This window comes from Rhinoraja longicauda, chromosome 2 (genome assembly GCF_053455715.1).
Source record: "Rhinoraja longicauda isolate Sanriku21f chromosome 2, sRhiLon1.1, whole genome shotgun sequence".
In the NCBI taxonomy this organism is placed as follows: domain Eukaryota; kingdom Metazoa; phylum Chordata; class Chondrichthyes; order Rajiformes; family Arhynchobatidae; genus Rhinoraja; species Rhinoraja longicauda.
Window position 1 is genome coordinate 89767356 of NC_135954.1, and position 21266 is coordinate 89788621.

General features: G+C 42.6%; 1 protein-coding gene across 1 annotated transcript; it reads left to right on the top strand.

Annotated features, from left to right (window-relative positions):
- The first annotated feature begins 126 nt into the window (after positions 1-126).
- Positions 127-20120, top strand: cct5 (chaperonin containing TCP1, subunit 5 (epsilon)). The gene is made up of 11 exons (XM_078423263.1): positions 127-316; positions 3687-3747; positions 8643-8807; positions 8967-9165; positions 11178-11370; positions 12647-12796; positions 12880-12999; positions 13079-13264; positions 16481-16618; positions 16863-17043; positions 19859-20120. The coding sequence occupies exons 1-11, from the start codon at positions 212-214 to the stop codon at positions 19984-19986; spliced, it is 1626 nt and encodes a 541-aa protein (XP_078279389.1). The 5' UTR covers positions 127-211; the 3' UTR covers positions 19987-20120.
- Positions 20121-21266: the final 1146 nt, after the last annotated feature.

Consider the following 21266-nt stretch of genomic DNA (forward strand, 5'->3'; position numbering starts at 1 on the left):
ATTTCTGATAAGCGGGGAAAAAATAGGAATATTGGGGATTTGATCGTGGTTTTTATTCGGCTGTAGGGTGGGGTGATCTTCCCTTCCTCCCCTTCCACCCTTCCCAGGATGGGGCAGTTGGTGCAATCAGGCAGACGCTTCCAGAAGCCTGGGTCCCGCCTCCCCTACCTCCCTGCATCGCCATCGCCCTACCGACCGACCTAACGCCGACATGTCGGCTATCGGGACGCTCGCTTTCGATGAATATGGTCGACCCTTCATCATCATCAAGGACCAGGACAGCAAGACCCGGCTGACGGGGCTGGAGGCGCTGAAGGTAAGCGGGAAGAAGCCGCATTCAGCGGAGCGCTGCTCGCTCCCATGTGCTGCCGGTCGGTCGGTAGCCGCCGCCGCCGCATGGTTGCCGTTGGCCGGGGGAGCGGGGGCAGTGAAGTGGGGAGACAGACGTGGCTGCAGCCACAATGGCCGGGTCGCACACAGATCCACGGCTCCACAGAGAGAACGTGCCTCATGTCGCCCCGGGCCCGAGTGAAGGCGGTGACACCGCGCTGGGTTATGAGCGGATGTGAGGGGGAGCACGGTGGGCCCGGTTGAAAATGGAGTAGAGGGGCGGGGGAAGCGGTCGGGGCCCTGGGTGAGCTGAACATTTCATCCCGGCCGCAGCACTGTTGGGCATCGATCGGCTCAGGTGACCGCACTTTCCATCGGCGGAGAGTGTGAGCCCCCGAAAATGTCGCCGGTCCATCGATCCGCAGCCCGAAACAAGACCTGAAAATGGCGAGATCAAAAGGGATTTAGTAGCTGGAATATTTAGTCAATGGGTTTCAGGGCGTCTTCCTTTCATATATTTTTAAATCATTGATTTGGACGATCAAGGACTAGAATTCATCAGCATATATACTGTAACGACGAGCGAAAAATGGTCGCCTTTAACAGATCTGAAAGGTTGGGATTGAAATTATATCCAGCAGTGAGAATGCATATTAGGTGGCACCATGATGCCATGTCTAACTACATTTAAAAAAACATAATCCTAATTTTGTTTACCAGTGGATCAAACATTCTGTCGTTAGTGGATATCTATCCAGAAAATTGACAAGAAGCAAATCTTTTGGCTCATTGTCTTTGTTCTTTTGGTTGCGTGCCTGATTTTTAATGGTATTTTTTCCTGAAAGTGCCTGTTCAGTTAACTTTTGGAAGCCCTGATTAATTAAGTTTTTACCATGCATGCAATTTTTAAAAAAAACAAGTCTTCCCTGCTCAAATTGTTAATAATGTCCCGTTCCCTGAAAGATTTTCTAATAGGAACAGTTTTATTGTCTATTCTAAGAAGGGTCTTGACCTGAAATGTCACCATTCCTTCTCCAGAGATGCTGCTAGTAGTCCTGCTGAGTTACTCCAGCTTTTTGTGTCTACTATCTTAAATATTTTCTCAATCAAAAATAACCTCGTACCCGAAATCTGCAGAAATTGGAATTTTGAAATTAAAACAGAAAATAGTGGAAATATTTAAATCGGGTAGCATCCATGAGGAGAATTAATATTTCAGATGATGACCTTTCTTTGGAACCATCCCAACTGCTTCAGTCGACTATGTTGGCTATGTCCCTTACACCTGGAACCATTATAATATTTCATCTATACTTTTTCCAGGTCATTCACATACTTGCCATTATTAATGACACCCAAATAATATAATCTATTAATATTAATGCATTTTATTACTAGAATATGCACAATTCTCTTTGCAGCCAGTAAAATGGAAATAAAGGCACACTATTTTTTACCTTTTGAGAATAATTGCTGCTGAGATTAGCCATCTTGGTATAAATACTTATTCACAAAATGCTGGAGTAACTCAGCAGGTCAGGCAGCATCTCGGGAGAGAAGGAATGGGTGACGTTTCGGGTCGAGACCCTTCTTCAACATAAATACTAATGTACATGTTATTGCTGCAGGGATGTGCATTTGCAGAAAAACACACTGAGAAAAGGGTCTGAAGAAGAGTTCTCAGGCCAAACATCTGGCCATTCCCTCCACAGATGCTGCTTGACCTGCTGAGATACTCCAGCACTTAGTGTTTTGCTTAAGCTGCGAGCATTTGCAGTTTCTTGTGATTCCTGAGGAACTGTCTCATTTTTAATGTTTTGATGGTGTAGACAATAGACAATAGGTGCAGGAGGAGACCATTCAGCCCTTCGAGCCATTCAATGCGATCATGGCTGATCACTCTCAATCAGTACCCCGTTCCTGCCTTCTCCCCATATCCCCTCACTTCGCTATCCTTAAGAGCTCTATCCAGCTCTCTCTTGAAAGCATCCAACGAACTGGCCTCCACTGCCTTCTGAGGCAGAGAATTCCACAACTTCACCACCCTCTGACTGAAAAAGTTCTTCCTCATCTTCGTTCTAAATGGCCTACCCCTTATTCTTAAACTGTGGCCCCTTGTTCTGGACTCCCCCAACATTGGGAACATGTTATCTGCCTCTAATGTGTCCAATCCCCTAATTATCTTATATGTTTCAATAAGATCCCCCCTCATCCTTCTAAATTCCAGTGTATACAAGCCCAATCGCTCCAGCCTTTCAACATACGACAGTCCCGCCATTCCGGGAATTAACCTAGTGAACCTACGCTGCACGCCCTCCATAGCAAGAATATCCTTCCTCAAATTTTGGTACTGAAAATACTTTACGATATTCTTCTTCAAATACACATCTTTTTCTATCATTAATCAATTTTCCCCCACCCAATAGAAACAAAACTATAAGAAAGATTTAAACATGTAGTCATAGAGCATAGAGGTCCTTATGACCGTCTTGAAAATGCCAACCATCAAATACCTATTTAATAGTAATCCATTTACCAGCACTTAGTCTGACCAACTTTTTATTCGTTGGGTAGGCAAGTACACATCCAGATATTTTTATAAATGTGAGTTACTGCCTCCAACATCTTCTCGAGCAACATATACAGATTGCAACCATCCTCTGGGTTCGGGGGAGGGGGGAAGAGGTGGACATCTGAAATCCTCTAACTCTGGCGCCTGCATTTTGACACCTCCATTAGGGGGAGCTGGGAAGGGAAATCCTACCTTTTTCACTGTATCTTAGTGTACCAACACATGATGGTAATAAAGCTCTGCATTTGCCCATACTAGCTGGTTGAGATTAGAACGTGCTGTCTGAGGAGTCTTGATGAGTTGCTGCTGTGCATTTTGTAGCTGACACCTTGCTTGTCAAAAGCTTTATTCTGGTCAGTGTTGGCCGCATCAACAGCACACCCACGTCAATATATTGTATTGGATCTGTCCATACTCTAGATTCTAAGTAAGTATAATTTCAGAAGCAAGACTTTATTCTGCACCAATATCAAACTGAATGAAAACGCAGGGAACATATTTGGAAAAAATAATTGAATTTGTACTTTGTGTTCTGCTCAAAATGTCCTATTTCTTTATGCTATAAACAAAGATTTTCCAGTTGGTCTCATTTGAATATTACCGTGAACAACTTTTTTTGAAAAAACATGATAATTGAGAAATCTGGTTAATCAATGTGATTATTTGAATTGATGTATAATAAAAAACTGCAATTTTAATTTTGCATGCAGGAATATATTTCAATAGAAAACTTTTTCATAATCAAAGTTTCAAATTCTAATAGTTTTGTTATTGCTTGTTGCAGTCGCATATCATGGCCGCAAAAGCAGTGTCAAATACACTGAGAACATCCCTTGGACCAAAAGGTAAGCTTCTGTTTTTTTTAAGACAAGAGATAACCATATAACCATATAACAACTACAGCACGGAAACAGGCCCGTTCGGCCCTACCAGTCCACGCCGACCACTCTCCCTGACCTAGTCTCATCTACCTGCACTCAGACCATAACCCTCTAATCCCCTCATCCATATACCTATCCAATTTACTCTTAAATAATAAAATCGAGCCTGCCTCCACCACTTCCACCGGAAGCCCATTCCATACAGCCACCACCCTCTGAGTAAAGAAGTTACCCCTCATGTTACCCCTAAACATTTGTCCCTCAATTCTGAAGCTATGTCCCCTTGTTGGAATCTTCCCCACTCTCAAAGGGAAAAGCCTACCCACGTCAACTCTGTCCGTCCCTCTCAAATTTTTAAAAACCTCTATCAAGTCCCCCCTCAACCTTCTACGCTCCAAAGAATAAAGACCCAACCTGCTCAACCTCTCTCTGTAGCTTAAGTGCTGAAACCCAGGCAACATTCTAGTAAATCTCCTCTGTACCCTCTCCATTTTGTCGACATTCTTCCTATAATTTGGCGACCAGAACTGCACACCATACTCCAGATTCGGCCTCACCAATGCCCTGTACAATTTTAACATTACATCCCAACTTCTATACTCGATGCTCTGATTTATAAAGACAAGCATACCAAACGCCTTCTTCACCACCCTATCCACATGAGATTCCACCTTCAGGGAACAATGCACAGTTATTCCCAGATCCCTCTGTTCCACTGCATTCCTCAATTCCCTACCATTTACCCTGTACTTCCTATTTTGATTTGTCCTACCAAAATGCAGCACCTCACACTTATCAGCATTAAACTCCATCTGCCATCTTTCAGCCCACCCTTCCAAAAGGCCCAAGTCTCTCTGTAGACTTTGAAACTCTACTTCATTATTAACTACACCACCTATCTTAGTATCATCTGCATATTTACTAATCCAATTTGCCACACCATCATCCAGATCATTAATGTAAATGACAAACAACAGTGGACCCAACACAGATCCTTGGGGTACTCCACTAGACACTGGCCTCCAACTTGACATACAATTGTCAACCATTACCCTCTGGTATCTCCCATTCAGCCATTGTTGAATCCATCTTGCAACCTCACTATTAATACCCAACGATTTAACCTTCTTAATCAACCTTCCATGTGGAACCTTGTCAAATGCCTTACTGAAGTCCATATAGACAACATCCACAGCCTTACCCTTATCAATTTCCCTGGTAACCTCTTCAAAAAATTCAAGAAGATTAGTCAAACATGACCTTCCAGGCACAAATCCATGTTGACTGTTTCTAATCAGGCCTTGTTTATCCAAATAATTATATATATTGTCCCTAAGTATCTTTTCCATTAATTTTCCCACCACAGATGTCAAACTAACAGGTCTATAATTGCTAGGTTTACTTTTAGAACCTTTTTTAAACAAAGGCACAACATGCGCAATGCGCCAATCTTCCGGCACCATCCCCGTTTCTAATGACGTTTGAAATATTTCCGTCATAGCCCCTGCTATTTCTGCACTAACTTCCCTCAATGTCCTAGGGAATATCCTATCAGGACCTGGAGACTTATCCACTTTTATATTTTTCAAAAGTGTCCGTACCTCCTCTTCTTTAATCCTCATAATTTCCATCACTACTCTACTTGTTTCGCTTACCTCACATAATTCAATATCCTTCTCCTCGGTGAATCCCGACGAAAAGAAATTGTTTAATATCTCCCCCATTTCTTCCGGCTCAGCACATAGCTGTCCACTCTGACTCTCTAATGGACCAATTTTATCCCTCGCTATCCTTTTGCTATTGACATATCTGTAGAACCCCTTGGGGTTTACTTTTACATTACTTGCCAAAGCAGCCTCATATCTTTTTTTCGCTTTTCTAATTTCCTTCTTAAGATTCCTTTTACATTCTTTATATTCCTCAAGAACCTCATTTACTCCCTGCCGCTTATATTTATTGTACATCTCCCTCTTTTTCCGAACCAAGTGTCCAATTTCCCTGGAAAACCACGGCTCTTTCAAATTATTATTCTTTCCTTTCCACCGAACAGGGACATAAAGACTCTGTACTCTCAAAATTTCACCTTTAAATATCCTCCATTTCTCTATTATAACTTGCTCCACACACCTCATTTAAACTTTAGGGGAAAAAACTGCAGATGCTGGTTTAAATCGAAGGTAGGCACAAAATGCTGGAGTAACTCAGCGGGTCAGGAAGCATCTCTGGAAAGAAGGAATGGGTGACGTTTCGGGTCGAGACCCTTCTTCAGACTGATGTCGGGAGGGGGCAGGCAAAGATAGGATGTACTCGGAGACAGGAAGACTAGTGGGAGAACTGGGAAGGGGGAGGCGATAGAGAGGGAAAGCAGGGACTATCTGAAGTTGGAGAAGTCAATGTTCATACCCCTGGGGTGTAAACTACCCAAGCAAAATATAAGGTGCTGTTCCTCCAATTTGCGCTGGGCCTCACTCTGACAATGCAGGAGGCCCAGGACAGAAAGGTCAGATTGTGAATGGGAGGAGGAGTTGAAGTGCTGAGCCACCAGGAGATCAGGTTGGTTAAGACGGACTGAGCGGAGGTGTTCAGCGAAACGATCGTCAAGCCCGCGCTTGGTCTCGCCGATGTAGAGAAGTTGGCACCTGGAACAGCGGATACAGTAGATGAGGTTGGAGGAGGTGCGGGGGAACCTCTGCCTCACCTGGAAAGACTATTTGGGTCCTTGGATGGAGTCGAGGGGGGAGGTGTTGCATCTCCGCGGTTGCAGGGAAAGTTCCTGGGGAGGGGGTGGTTTGGGTGGGATGGGACAAGTGGACCAGGGAGTTTCGGAGGGGACGGTCTCTGCGGAAAGCAGAAAGGGGTGGAGATGGAAAGATGTGGCCAATAGTGGGATCCCATTGGAGGCGGCGGAAATGTTGGAGGATAATATGTTGTATTGACGGCTGATGGGGTGGATGGTGACGACAAGGGAGACTCTGTCCTTGTTACGAATATGGGGAGGGGGAGCAAGAGATGAGCTGCGAGATATTGAGGAGACCCTTGTGAGAGCCTCATCTATAATGGAAGAGGGGAACTCTTGTTTCCTAAAGAATGAGGACATCTCCGATGCCCTTGTATGGAACACCTCATCCTGAGCGCTGATGCAGCGTAGACGGAGGAATTGGGAGTAGGGGATAGAGTATTTACAGGAAACAGGGTGGTAAGAAGTGTAGTCAAGATGTCCTGGGCCTCCTCCATTGTCAGAGTGAGGCCCAGCGCAAATTGGAGGAATAGTACCTCATATTTTGCTTGACGGTATTTATTTCACAAAATGGTGGAGTAACTCAGCAGGTCACGCAGCATCTCAGGAGAGAAGGAATGGGTGACGTTTCGGGTCGAGACCCTTCTTCAGACTGAAGATTTTTTTGCTTGGGTAGTTTACACCCCAGTGGTATGAACATTGACTTCTCTAACTTCAGATTGTCCCTGCTTTCCCATGGGGGGGGGTGGGGGGGCACGATGGCCGCCAGGGGCAGGACCTGCCAGAGTGATGGGAATGGTGGCCAATGAAGGGGGGGCGGGGGGGCTGCTGAGCCGATGAGCTGCCGCTATCTTTGATAAATGCTCTCTCTCTCCCCCCCCCCCCCCCCGCCGGGAGGACTGGGGCCTGTCCCAGCGTGCCCCGCGCCCGACCATCCTCCCATGGTGCAGCACGGCGGCAGAGGGTGAAACAAGATGGCCGTCGCCCCCGGGCTGCGTTTTTGACGTCACAAAGGGGGAAGGCCAGCGCGTGCGCAGTTGGGGCTCGTTGATTTAACACAGATACTGCCCGACTTACGATGCTTCGACTTGCGATATTTCAACTTTGCGATGGTGCAGGCAGGGGGGGGGTAAGGGTGGTTGAGGGGGGATGAAGCAGGGGGGGGGATAAGGGTGGTTGAGGGGGGGGGGGGTTGCACGGAGGGTTGCCGGCCCAGCAGGAGAGATTTGGACCCAACGGGTCCACGCCTGACTAGTACCTTCTAATATTTGATATTTCTATTCCAGGAAATAGGTGCTGATTGTCCACCATGCTACTCATAATTTTATATACTCCTAATCAGTTCTCCCCACAATTCAATGCCTCTCATAATTTTATAACTTTCAATCAGGTCTCTCTGCAACCTCCAGCATTCCAGAGAAAGTATTCCATGTCTGTCCAACCTCTCCCTGTAGCTAATACCTTCTAATCCAGGCATAATTTTGGGAAACCTCTTTACTCTTTTCAAAGCCTCAACATCTTTCACGTAATGGGGCGACCAGAACTGTATGCAATACAACAAATGCGGCCTAACCAAAATCCTATAACGCTGCATCATGACCGCCTGACACTTATACTTGGTGCCCTGACCAATGAAATCTTATGTTTTCAAATGTTGTGGAAGCGCTCCATGTTTCTTTATCCCTTTTGTGTGAATAACTGTTTCCTAATTTCTCTTCATGGCCAATGTCAGATTTTTGTTTTTCTCTTTGTAGAATATTTCAAGACTCCATTAATTCAAAAAATTCTCAAATGATCAATTATCAAGTTCCTTTTAAAATTCTTTGTGCCTCATAATATTTTGGTAAAACCATCGCTTACCGTTTCCAAAGCTGATGTGTTCTGTGGTACAGTTCCTATTACCAAGGGTAGCATTTCAGAAACAAAATCACTTCACCTGATCTTTTACATAATGCTGCACTGCAACAACTTGCGACAAATGACAGTTGGCGATAAACACACTCCCTGGTTCATCAAAATGAAAAATGTTTAACTGGGTAGTGATGAGCTACCTTGGCAGTATTCGGTTGATCCTTTTGCTTTAGAAATGAGTCATTACACATTTACCATTACTCCATTTCAGGGCTTGACAAAATGATGGTGGACAAGGATGGAGAAGTGACGGTCACCAATGATGGTGCTACCATTTTAAGTATGATGGATGTAGACCATCAAGTTGCTAAATTGATGGTGGAGCTTTCAAAGTCTCAGGATGATGAAATTGGCGATGGTACCACAGGTGTTGTAGGTAAGCTCTAGATGTTTTACATTTATTTATATAATATATATTTCGAGTTTAAAGCTTTAGTCGTCTACAAAACATTTGATTGGCCAAATAATTAATGCATTGGAACTCCATTTGTATGAACTACACCTTTAGAAGCTTAAATGGGCAATTTTTTTTCAGTTCTTGCTGGTGCCCTGTTGGAACAAGCTGAACAATTATTGGATCGTGGTATTCATCCTATACGCGTATCTGATGGTTACGAATTGGCTGCCCGCATTGCTATTGAACAACTGGACAAGATCAGTGACAGCTTTCCTGTGGATCCAAACAACAAAGAGCCCCTGATTCAAACAGCTATGACGGCACTTGGCTCTAAAGTGTGAGTATAAATTGCATGTATTGTATCAGTTACTGAAGGTGCTAAAAGTTTAAAATTATTAAAGTAATTTGAAATTGTGATAAGTTAAAAGGCATGTGATAACTAGGTACATTACCATATATGTGGTTTGATTGATCTTTTCTTGCACACTTGTGAATTATTTATTAGCTCATTCACGAACGTGTTTGGAGTTCCCCAGAAATGATTTTGTAGTTCGTTTCTGGATTGTGGAGTGACTTGGCTTGTAAATATTCCTTAAATAATTCTCTTCTACTCCAGTCAGTTCCTCATTCTAAGCGTTGATCAGTTTTGCATCAAAAGGATAAGGGGATCTTTGTAATTTTTTCTCCACATAACCATCTTATCTATTTCATTACACCACCTCTCAAAAAATCTCAAACCTTTCACCACGTCTACCTTTTCCAGTATGAAAGTTTTGTTTCCCTACTTATAATTCAAACATTTTTGACATCAATGATTAGCCTGTTCGGTCTTTTGCATTGAGAGTTTTCTAATTGCTAGCTCAGATGACCACTTCATATGTGTGGTGACAAATTCTTCTGCCTTAGAATGCATTATTTTGGTTTTATAGGTTTATCATTCAGTTGATGTCAATCACTAAATTCCACCCTGGTCATTTGAGTTGATCTGTCATTTTAGACATACTTGTGGGTGTGCACTTGTCTGGGGGGTTTAGAATGGAAAGGTATCTATTGGGAAGCTGGGTAGTGAAGAAGTAAGAGATGTTGAGAAGGTCATGAAGGTACAATAACCTTAAAGTTTGTTTATCTTGGTCTGTACAGTACCAACTTCGAGGGCAGGGGAAAGGGCTGCCAGGATAATGAGCAGACAATGTCATCATCATAAAGAGGGCTATTCAAGGGCTGGAAGGGTAGAATATAAATGTTGGTGATGAATTCACAGATGATCTATTACAGTTGCTTTGCCCAAGTAAGACAAGATAAGAGGGAAATGGATGTGGACACAAAATGCTGGTCAGCGGGTCAGGCAGCTTCAGTCTGAAGAAGGGTCTCGACCCAATGCGTCACCCATTCCTTCTCTCCAGAGATGCTGCCTGACCTGCTGAGTTACTCCAGCATTTTGTGTCTACCTTCGATTTTAAACTAGCATCTGCAGTTCTTTCCTGCATAGGGAAATGGGTGTAGCAGACAAAGAATTTGGGAAAAATTATATCCAGCTTCTTGGGTAGGAACAGAGAGCACAACTGCCACATTAATTTCTCAGCTACCGATGACCTGTGACTGGAATGTGCAAACCACAAAATCCATTGTGCTACTCGGGTGACAGCACGAGACTTCCGCCATCAAACAGGATGAGGGTAGCATGTGCATGGAAACAGCAGCACCACCAGCACTCCAAGTCATTTGCCATTCTAATCTGGAAATGTGTTGTTGTTATTGGATCTAAATCCAGGAGCGCTCTCCTCCAAAAAGACTTTGTGGTTGTTGGGTCACATCTCAATGATTGCTAGGTTTGTGAGTTAAATGGTGACATTGTCAAAATTTCTGCCACTTCAGATTTTTATGGCAGCTTTGATTTGAAAGCTGAATCTGCTGGGAATTGGTATCCTAGTGGTCATCATTTTGTATGTACTCAAAATTGAATACCGAAACTGAGAACTCAAGATGATTCAACCCCAGTGGTGCAGCTGGTAGAGCTGCTGCCTCACAGCGCCAGGACCCTGGGTTCTATCCTGACCATGGGTCCCGTCGGTGTGGAGTTTGCACATTCTCCTTGTGACCACGTGGATTTCCTCTGGGTGTTCTGGTTTCCTACGCCATCCCAAAGGCTCGGGTGTTAGTAGATTAATTGGCCTCTGTAAATTCCCCCTAGTGTGCAGGGAGTAGATTTGAAAGTAGGATAACAGAACTAGTGTGAACATTGATGATCGGCATGAATAAGGTGGGCTGAAGGCCTGTTTCGATACTGTTTCTTTCAATCAATTCATCTTTCTGTTCTCCCAATGTTAAAAAAAAATCTCCTTTTTACAGTATTAATCGTTGCCATAGGCAAATGGCAGAAATAGCTGTGAATGCAGTCCTATCTGTTGCTGATATGGAGCGCAAGGATGTAGATTTTGAGTTGATGAAGGTGGAAGGTAAAGTTGGTGGAAAACTTGAGGACACACAGTTAATTAAAGGAGTTGTGGTGGACAAAGAATTTAGCCATCCACAAATGCCAAAGGTATGACATTTTTGCATTGTAAAAGTGAGGCATGCACACCATAACTATTTGCATAACCTAAATTTGTCATTGTGTTACCATCTTTTTGCCAACAATACTTTTTAGAAATAGAAACATAGAAAATAGGTGCAGGAGTAGGCCATTCGGCCCTTCGAGCCTGCACCGCCGTTCAATATGATCATGGCTGATCATCCAACTCAGTATCCCGTACCTGCCTTCTCTCCATACCCCTGATCCTTTTAGCCACAAGGGCCACATCTAACTCCCTCTTAAATATAGCCAATGAACTGGCCTCAACTACCTTCTGTGGCAGAGAATTCCACAGATTCACCACTCTCTGTGTGAAAAAAAACTTTCTCATCTCGGTCCTAAATGACTTCCCCCTTATCCTTAAACTGTGACCCCTTGTTCTGGACTTCCCCAACATCGAGAACAATCTTCCTGCATCGAGCCTGTCCAACCCCTTAAGAATTTTGTACGTTTCTATAAGATCCCCCTTAATCTTCTAAATTCCAGCGAGTACAAGCCGAGTCAATCCAGTCTTCGTATGAAAGTCCTGCCATCCCAGGAATCAATCTGGTGAACCTTTTCTACTCCCTCTATGGCAAGAATGTCTTTCCTCAGATTAGGAGACCAAAACTGTACGCAATACTCCAGGTGTGGTCTCACCAATGCCCTGTACAACTGCAGCAGAACCTCCCTGCTCCTATACTCAAATCCCCTCGCTATGAATGCCAACATACCATTCGCTTTCTTCACTGCCTGCTGCACCTGCATGCCTACTTTCAATGACTGGTGTACCACGACACCCAGGTCTCGTTGCATCTCCCCTTCTCCTAATCGGCCACCATTCAGATAATAGTCTGCTTTCCTGTTCTTGCCACCAAAGTGGATAACCTCACATTTATCCACATTATACTGCATCTGCCATGCATTTGCCCACTCACCTAACCTATCCAAGTCATGTTGCAGCCTCCTAGCATCCTCCTCTCAGCTAACACTAACCCCCAGCTTCGTGTCATCCGCAAATTTGGAGATGTTGTATTCAAATTCCCTCGTCCAAATCATTAATATATATTGTAAATAGCTGGGGTCCCATCAATGAGCCTTGCGGTACCCCACTAGTCACTGCCTGCCATTCTGAAAAGGACCCGTTTATTCCTACTCTTTGCATAATTTGTAGTGCAGTTTAAAATTTATTTCGATTGTAGTCTTGAAATAACAATAAGCCTTTATAAATTTTGTAAGATGCATATTTAAATATCTTGTTTCCTAGGTGGTAAAAGATGCAAAGCTTGCAATTTTGACGTGCCCATTTGAACCACCAAAACCAAAAACCAAGCATAAGCTTGATGTGACCTCTGTGGAAGATTACAAAGCATTGCAAAAATATGAAAAGGATAAATTCGCAGAAATGATCAATCAGGTCAGTTAATGCATCCCTGATCAGACTAAAATTTTGTGATAAACCTTGTGCACTAATTCTTGGCATTATATTTTATTTATCAGGTAAAAATTACCGGTGCCAATCTAGCTATTTGCCAGTGGGGATTTGATGATGAAGCAAACCATTTGCTCCTCCAGAATAAGCTTCCGGCTATACGTTGGGTTGGTGGGCCTGAAATTGAGGTGAGTACAGTTGCTTCATATTTTAGTAGAGTGCCAGTGTTTTCAGCACAGAGTACCATTAAAACTTTTTTGTGTTCAGCTTATAGCTATTGCCACTGGGGGGCGCATTGTTCCTCGGTTTTCAGAACTTTCACCTGAAAAGCTCGGCAGTGCTGGTATCGTAAGAGAAATATCTTTTGGAACTACTAAGGACAGGATGCTTGTGATTGAAGAGTGCCAGAACTCGAGGGCAGTGACTATCTTCATCAGAGGTGGAAATAAAATGGTATGTGGGATAGACATAAGAAGCTGCAGATGCTGGAATCTTGAACAAAAAAACTCAGTGGGTCAGGCAGCATCTGTGGTGTCTGAAGATGGGTCCTGATCTAAAATGTTACCTGTCCTTTCGTCCACGGACACTGCTTAATCCACTGGGTTCCTCCAGCACTTTCTATTTGGTATGTGTAGTAATTTAGAGAACTAAATTTGAATTATCCTTTCAGTTTATATATTGTTTTTTCATCAAATCAGTTATTTATATTTTTGTTTTGCAGTAAATGTTAAAGTGATAATGAAATATTAGATCGTATCGGTGCTTTGAACTTGTATTACAAAACAAAGCTTTTTCTATATGGAAATGTGCAATAATATTGGTTATGGTGGGTTTTAATAAATGATCTAATTTCTTTAATACTTTAATTCGAATGTTGTTAATGTTGAATGTACTTCAGTTATCCTAATCATTTATTAAATCTGACTTTGGAATGTCAGATGCTGTTGCACTGTTCATCCCAAATGGTATTTTGAATAGTAGATCTTTCCAGCCTGTTTTTTTGTTGTCATGAATGCCCTTTGTGACAACGATCAAGGAAGGACAATAATGCATTTCACATTCTTCAACCTCTTTCCATCATTTAATTAGACATTGTGTCATCGTCTGTCAACATTTCTTTGGTCATCCAGGTGAATAGTGCTATAATTGTGTAGTTGTATTATCATGGTTTGTTGAAGTAAGGAAATGATTGTATTCACAGCTGCAGGTTTCACCCTTTTCATGTTATCTCTACATTCCATCAACAAATTAGAACTTCATCAATCCCACCGCTCCAGATTGTGTGCATACTTAGTTAGTGACATTACCCAGAGATTGAATTTGAGATAAGCCAGATGTTGCTTAATTACACATGAATGAACAGAACACAAAAAAATGGGAGTAGGAGTGGGCCACTTAGCTCCTCAAGCCTGTTCCACCATTTAATATCATGGTTAATGTGCTTCAAGCGTTAACCCATCATGATTCAGTTCCATGTTGTCATCAATTTCTTGATCTTGAAAATTTATATACATAAAAATGCATGTTGCAACTTCCAGATGAAGAATCACAGACATTCAGCACCACCAATTTGTGATCAGACATGTTTGAAACATAGGATTGCCTTATTTGAATTAAACAAAGTGATTCTTAACAATTTTCCTTGCATTCTGTTGAGTTTGCTGGGTTTCATTCTGTTTTCACCTTCTCGCATGGTGGTTAAACTCCAGAACGAGGGACCTATATTGCAATTACAATAAGAGTGGCACCACTCTCTCATCTGGACAGCCAGAAGGGGGGCTATGTGAGGATGCTGTTCATTGACTTTAGTTCAGCTTTAAATACCATAGTCCCCACCAGACTTGCTGAGAAGCTGCTGGAACTGGGGCTTAACACTCCTCTGTGTGCCTGGGTCCTGCACTTTCTCACCACCAGGCCCCAAGTGGTCAGGATGGGGAAACCATCTAGCCCCCTCACCCTGAACATAGGATCCCCTCAAGGTTGCGTCCTTAGCCCCCTACTGTACTCCCTGTACACACATGACTGTGGCCAGGTTCAGCTCAAACTCCATAATCAAGTTTGCTGATGACACTGGTGGTGGGCCGGATCTCCGACAACGATGAGGCCTACCGGGAGGAGGTGGCTGATCTGGCACTCTGGTGTCAGGACAATAGCCTCCTCTTGAATGTCAAAAAAATGAAGGAGCTGATTGTGGACTTTAGAAGGGCTCAACACCCAAGGACGTACACGCCACTGGAAATAAATGGGTCTACTGTGGATAGGGTAAGCAGCTTTAAATACCTGGGAGTCCATATCAAAGAGGATCTGACATGGACAACACACATTGCCGCACTGGTTGGTAAGGCAAGGCAGCGCCTTTACCACCTCAGACAGTTGAGAAAATTTAGTCTCTGAGGATCCTTCAATGCTTCTACTCTGGGGCTGTAGAAAGCATCCTCTCTGGCAACATCTCAGTCTGGTTTGGGAACAGCTTTGCCCAGGACAGGCAGGCCCTGCAGAGAGTAGTGCGTTCAGCTGAATGCACCATGGCAACTACACTCGCCCCCCTGCAGGAACTATACATCAGGAGGTGCAGATCAAGAGCAAGCAAGATTATGGGGGACCCCAACCACCCCAGCAACGGACTGTTCCAGCTGCTACGGTTAGGCAAACGCCTCCGCTGTCATGCTGTGAAAACGGAGAGGATGAGACGGAGTTTCAATAATAAACAATAGGTGCAGGAGTAGGCCATTCAGCCCTTCGAGCCAGCACCGCCATTCAATGCGATCATGGCTGATCACTCTCAATCAGTACCCCGTTCCTGCCTTCTCCCCATACCCCCTCACTCCGCTATCCTTAAGAGCTCTATCGAGCTCTCTCTTGAAAGCATCCAACGAACTGGCCTCCACTGCCTTCTGAGGCAGAGAATTCCACACCTTCACCACTCTGACTGAAAAAGTTCTTCCTCATCTCCGTTCTAAATGGCCTGCCCCTTATTCTTAAACTGTGGCCCCTTGTTCTGGACTCCCCCAACATTGGGAACATGTTTCCTGCCTCTAATGTGTCCAATCCTCTAATTATCTTATATGTTTCAATAAGATCCCCCCTCATCCTTCTAAATTCCAGTGTATACAAGCCTAATTGCTCCAGCCTTTCAACATACGGCAGTCCCGCCATTCCGGGAATTAACCTAGTGAACCTATGCTGCACGCCCTCAATAGCAACCCCTCTTCCCACAGGCCATCAGGACTGTTAACTATTATATCTCCAGGAACTAATTTTTTTAATTTTATATTTTTATGCTGTAATTGTAATTTTTTGCACATTCTGCAGGCATTGCCACTTTCATTTCACTGCACATCTTGTATGTATATGTGACAAATAAACTTGACTTGACATGTTTTTCATATATCCATAAGTATAGATTCATGGTAAAAGGTGTGTGCTTGCTTTTTGAGTAAACCAGCTTTGGGATTGTTTGATTTTGGCATTTTTGCTACCTGTTATGGTGTCTTTTAACTTTATTGAATGCACTGTTAGAGGTAATTTATCTTTCTCGCCTAGCTTTTTACTGACAAAATAATGCGCACTGTGCCATATTTCAAGATTGTTGACCAGGATATATATCAACGTGGAATTGTGTTGTGATTTAATTTGCATTGATTTAATTATGACTACAATTTATTCCAGATAATTGAAGAGGCAAAAAGAGCACTTCATGATGCATTGTGTGTAATCCGAAATCTTGTGAAAGATAATCGTATTGTATATGGTGGTGGTGCTGGAGAGATCGCCTGTGCTTTGGCTGTAAATGAGGCAGCTGACAAGGTAAAATGCTAATTGAATGAAATATTTAAAAACATCTTTTCTTTTTGGGTGGTTCTATGTTCTTGGCTTCAATGAACAAGATTTTCATTTGCTGTGACTATTTTTGTTCTTTAATATATATGCCAAGTATCCTCAAGAATTATTGATTAACCTAGAGAGAATATTCCACAATTTTTTTCTGATCATGTGTAATACTGGCAGTTGCATTTCAGTATTTTTGTGTTCTGTCTCTCTTGTTATACAGTGTCCTACTTTAGAACAATATGCAATGAGAGCTTTTGCTGATGCCCTAGAAGTCATTCCAATGTCACTGGCAGAAAACAGTGGTTACAACCCGATCCAGACAATGACAGAAGTTCGAGCTAAGCAGGTGAAGGAGAACAACTCTGCACTGGGGATAGATTGTTTACACAAGGGGACAAATGGTATGTAACCTTTTTTTTAAACTGCATGTAAGGATAAATGGCTTACAATTTAGCCAATATGTATTATGGATCTTTTACTTGTTATTGTTGATGTTTTGTATTGAGATGCGCCTCAATCAAAGTTGCAATAATTTCAATTGATATAGAACCATTAACAAGGTTTAACGGTTCAAAAAGCTTCAAAGGAAAGTAATTGTCAAAAATATTGATAAATGTAAGTTTGAATTTCAGATGACCTAGTTGATAGTATGAAATATAGGAAGAAAGTTAACAAAGTTGTTACTTCCAGAGTCTGTTCCAAAAAGGATGAGTATGGCAGGAGCTAAAACTGGCAATGATTAAAGTAAACTGGCAATGAAGGAGTGAAAGTAGGCGGTCTTTATAGGGATCAACAACACTAAAGTGATATCAACATTACCGTATATGGGAGCATAATGTGCAAATTGCATGCTTTGTTTTTTATCAGGTAAAATTACCCAAAAAGCTCAGTGCAGTATTGAATAGGACACTTGGTTATAATCTCATTCGTCTAAGACAATGCACATTGTCATAATTAGAAACAGTGGTAAGACAAAATAGTTCAGTTTTCCCATTACTTAGATGGAGCAAATCATGGCTTTCCATGTTTGGACATCCTTATGAAAACCAAGACCATGGAGTGGTCAGGATCAGCAGGTGTGATAAGAATTGAGTACATGTAGAACCTGGTATTCTGGCAGATTGTTATTGAATAGCAATGTATATTTGAGAAGCAGATGGGGAGCAGGGTCTGGTATTCTAAATTCTAAATAAATTAATGGAAGTGTTTCAGTACTAACATGGGCAAGAGAGGAAGATGGTGTGGATGACTTAAAGATTTTAAAGAAGTTTGGTGAGGATGAGCATGGGAAGTACAGCCACAATATGTATTGTTTGATTTGATTAGACAATTTAAGGGACATGCCAAGCTCTGTTGAAGGAGTTACCAAAATTATTGCAATAAAGATTGAAAATGTTCGGTGACATAATTGAGCACTTTGGATCAAAGAAAGTCAGCAATGCATTTGACCAGCTGACCAATTGTTTTTTCATGAAATATTAGCTTGGATGGTGTATAGGCAAGTGTAAACATCTGAGTAATTGGTACCATTTAAAATGGCATGGAAACTAGAGCGACAAGGTGGAATGTTAGTCAATTTGAATGGGGTCTGTATGCTTCCATATGCAAATGGTGAAAATGTAAAGCTAGAGGGAGAGATACAGGTGGAAGGGATGGGGCGAGTGGATTGGGGGAGATGGCAGAGAGAGGAGAAAGGGCCAGGATAGTGGGATAAATGCATGTGCACTGGGGTTGGGAGGATGCACAGGAAAGAGGGGGGGGGGGGGGGGAACGGTAGGTATAACTTAAATTGGAGAATTAAATGTAAGATACCCACGTGTACTACCCAATAGTTGCAGTTTGTGTGTTGTCTCGCTCTGGCAAGAGACTGGACAGAAAGGTTGATTTGGTTAGTAGAGTTAAAATGTTAGCAAGCAGGAGATTCAGCAGGACTGAGTGCAAATGTTCGGCAAAACAGTCACCTAGTCTACACTTGGTCTCACTTGGTCGGCACAGTAGCGCAGAGTTGCTGCTTTACAGCGAATGCAGCGCCGGAGACTCAGGTTCGATCCTGACTACGGGTGCTGCACTGTAAGGAGTTTGTACGTTCTCCCCGTGACCTGCGTGGGTTTTCTCCGAGATCTTCGGTTTCCTCCCACACTCCAAAGACGTACAGGTATGTAGGTTAATTGGCTGGGTAAATGTAAAAATTGTCCCTAGTGGGTGTAGGATAGTGTTAATGTACGGGGATCACTGGGCGGCACGGACTTGGAGGGCTGAAAAGGCCTGTTTCCGGCTGTATATATATGATATGATAATGTAAAGGTCACAATGGCAGCACCAAACACAGTAGATGAGGTTTGTAGATGTGGACCACTGGGGCTCCATGAATGGAAGTGAGCAAGGAGGTGCAGAGACGGGTATTACATTTCCTATGGTTGCAGGAAGTATCTGGGGAGGGGGCAGTTGGGTGTGAAGGGAAGAGTCAGCAAAGGAGTTGCAGAGGTAATGGTCTCTGTGGAAAGAGGTAGGGATGGGAAGATGTGACTGGTGGTGGGATTGTGTTGGAGGTGGTGGGAATGTTGGAGAATGATGTGTTGGATATGGAAGCTGGTCCGGTAAAAGGCAAGGACCAGAACACACTCCTTGTTGCATCTGAGGGAAGGGGGAGCAAGAGCAGAACTGTGGGACAGGATACATGAGTAACGGATCCATCCAAAACAGCACGGGGATATGCCACATTTTCTGAAGAAAAAAGGCATCTCTAATGTCCTAAAATAGATAGCCTTATCTTGGGAGCAGATGCTTAGAAATTGAGAGAAAGAATTGTCACCCTTGCAAGAGGCACGATGGGATGAGGTGTAGGCATGGTAACTGGGACTTGGAGGGTGTAATAGTCGTCAGTCAATAGTCTGTTCCCTATGATGGAAACAGATCGTAAAAGTGAGATGTTTCAGAGATAGTTCAAGTGAGGACAAGTTGGGAATGGAATTGATTAAATTAATAAGTTCTATAACACTCGGATGCTTACGAATGCAATTGCCTTCAATAAGTGTTGTATACTGTTGATGTACAATGAAAATTAAAAATGTGTATGTGATTGAGGTATTATGCATTGACTACTCTATCTTGCCTACAAATGCCATTGATTCATTTTAATAGAAGACACTTGAATACAGTGAAGTTGTGGAATAAATTGTTCACTCAGTCCAGTAATTGCTTTACTATTCGTTCTAGATATGAAAAAACAGCATGTCATAGAGACTCTTATTGGAAAGAAGCAACAACTTTCTTTGGCTACCCAAGTGGTGAAAATGATATTAAAAATTGATGATATTCGATGCCCTGGAGAAATGCAGGAATAGATGTACTTTCCCACTGCTGACAGGATGTGCCACAACTGGTGATTTCCATTTACTGATCAGTTATTTATTTTTGCATAACAATGTAAGCTGTATGCATTTGTTCAAAAGAACTGAATAAAAGCTTCTGTACCATCTCAAGACTTCCTTTTGATTCTTAAATACATCAGTGGTTTCAATCTCTATTTATCTAAGATGCTTTATTTATCTAAGATGCTTTGCACAGAATATCTGGCAGAGTGGTGCTGCTGGCAGAGCTGCAACCTCACTGCACCAAAGATCGTGACTTGGGTGTTGTCAGTGTGTAGTTTGCACGTTCTCCCTCTGAACGTGTTGAGTTTTCTCCGAGTGCTCTGGTTTCCTTCCTTCATCCAGAGATATGCAGGTTTGTAAGTCAATTGGCGTCTGTATATTGCCCATAGTGTGGAGCAAGTAGATGGATAGGTGCGATAACAGCACTAGTGTGAACGGTGATCAGTGAGGACTTGATGAGCTGAAGGGCCTGTTTCCGTGCTGTATACTTTCAATCAATTATTGTCAAACTGAATTAAGTGCAGTCTTGGTGACCTATCAAATATATTGATGCAATTTTTCATCTATACAGCTATATGGCGTTAATAGCTAGGAATTTATAGCTTAACATTTGGTGGCCTGTTTTTTTTTTACTATTGAAGTTAAATAATGCAATGTAGATGACCAAATTAAGCAGATGCTCCAGCCATTGAATGACCATGAGGCTGAAGTCTATGAAACCCCACAACATGAATCATAAATAAGCATTGAGAAGAATATGCAGGAATTGAGAAGAATGAAAAATGACTTTTTAAAAAACATTAAAGATTCTTAGACAGGTTCATAAAGTAAATGCTGTTAGGATGTTTATCCCAGTAACAAAATCTAAAATAAGGAGACATGGTGTAAGGTCAAGAGTTAACCATTTAAGACTGAGTAGAGAGGAATTTCTTCCAACGTGCGAATCCTTTTAGAATTCTAAAAGTAGCAGTGAACACTGGTATATGCTGCAGAGAATTTGGAACAATAAGGGAATTGAGGGTAATGGAAACTCAGGAAATTGAGAGAGGAGACTAAAGATCAAATCAGCTTTAATTTTATTAAATGTTGGAAAACCAATTTAAAAGCTGACACAATCTTAATGTGAAACACGATGGCATTGTTGCGTAATCCCAACCGTTTGAGTCTGAAATGCATCAAATCCGATACGCTCATTGGTATGTACGGATTGTACACACGTTGAGTTTTGTAAACTGGGAGGACCCTGGAAT

Bases quoted from the DNA above. Each gene is read 5' to 3' on its own strand.
- cct5 (XM_078423263.1), top strand. From the start codon at position 212: ATGTCGGCTATCGGGACGCTCGCTTTCGATGAATATGGTCGACCCTTC. The intron at 9,166-11,177 runs GTGAGTATAAAT...TCCTTTTTACAG, and splicing joins ACGGCACTTGGCTCTAAAGT to TATTAATCGTTGCCATAGGC. The intron at 13,265-16,480 runs GTATGTGGGATA...AATTTATTCCAG, and splicing joins TCAGAGGTGGAAATAAAATG to ATAATTGAAGAGGCAAAAAG.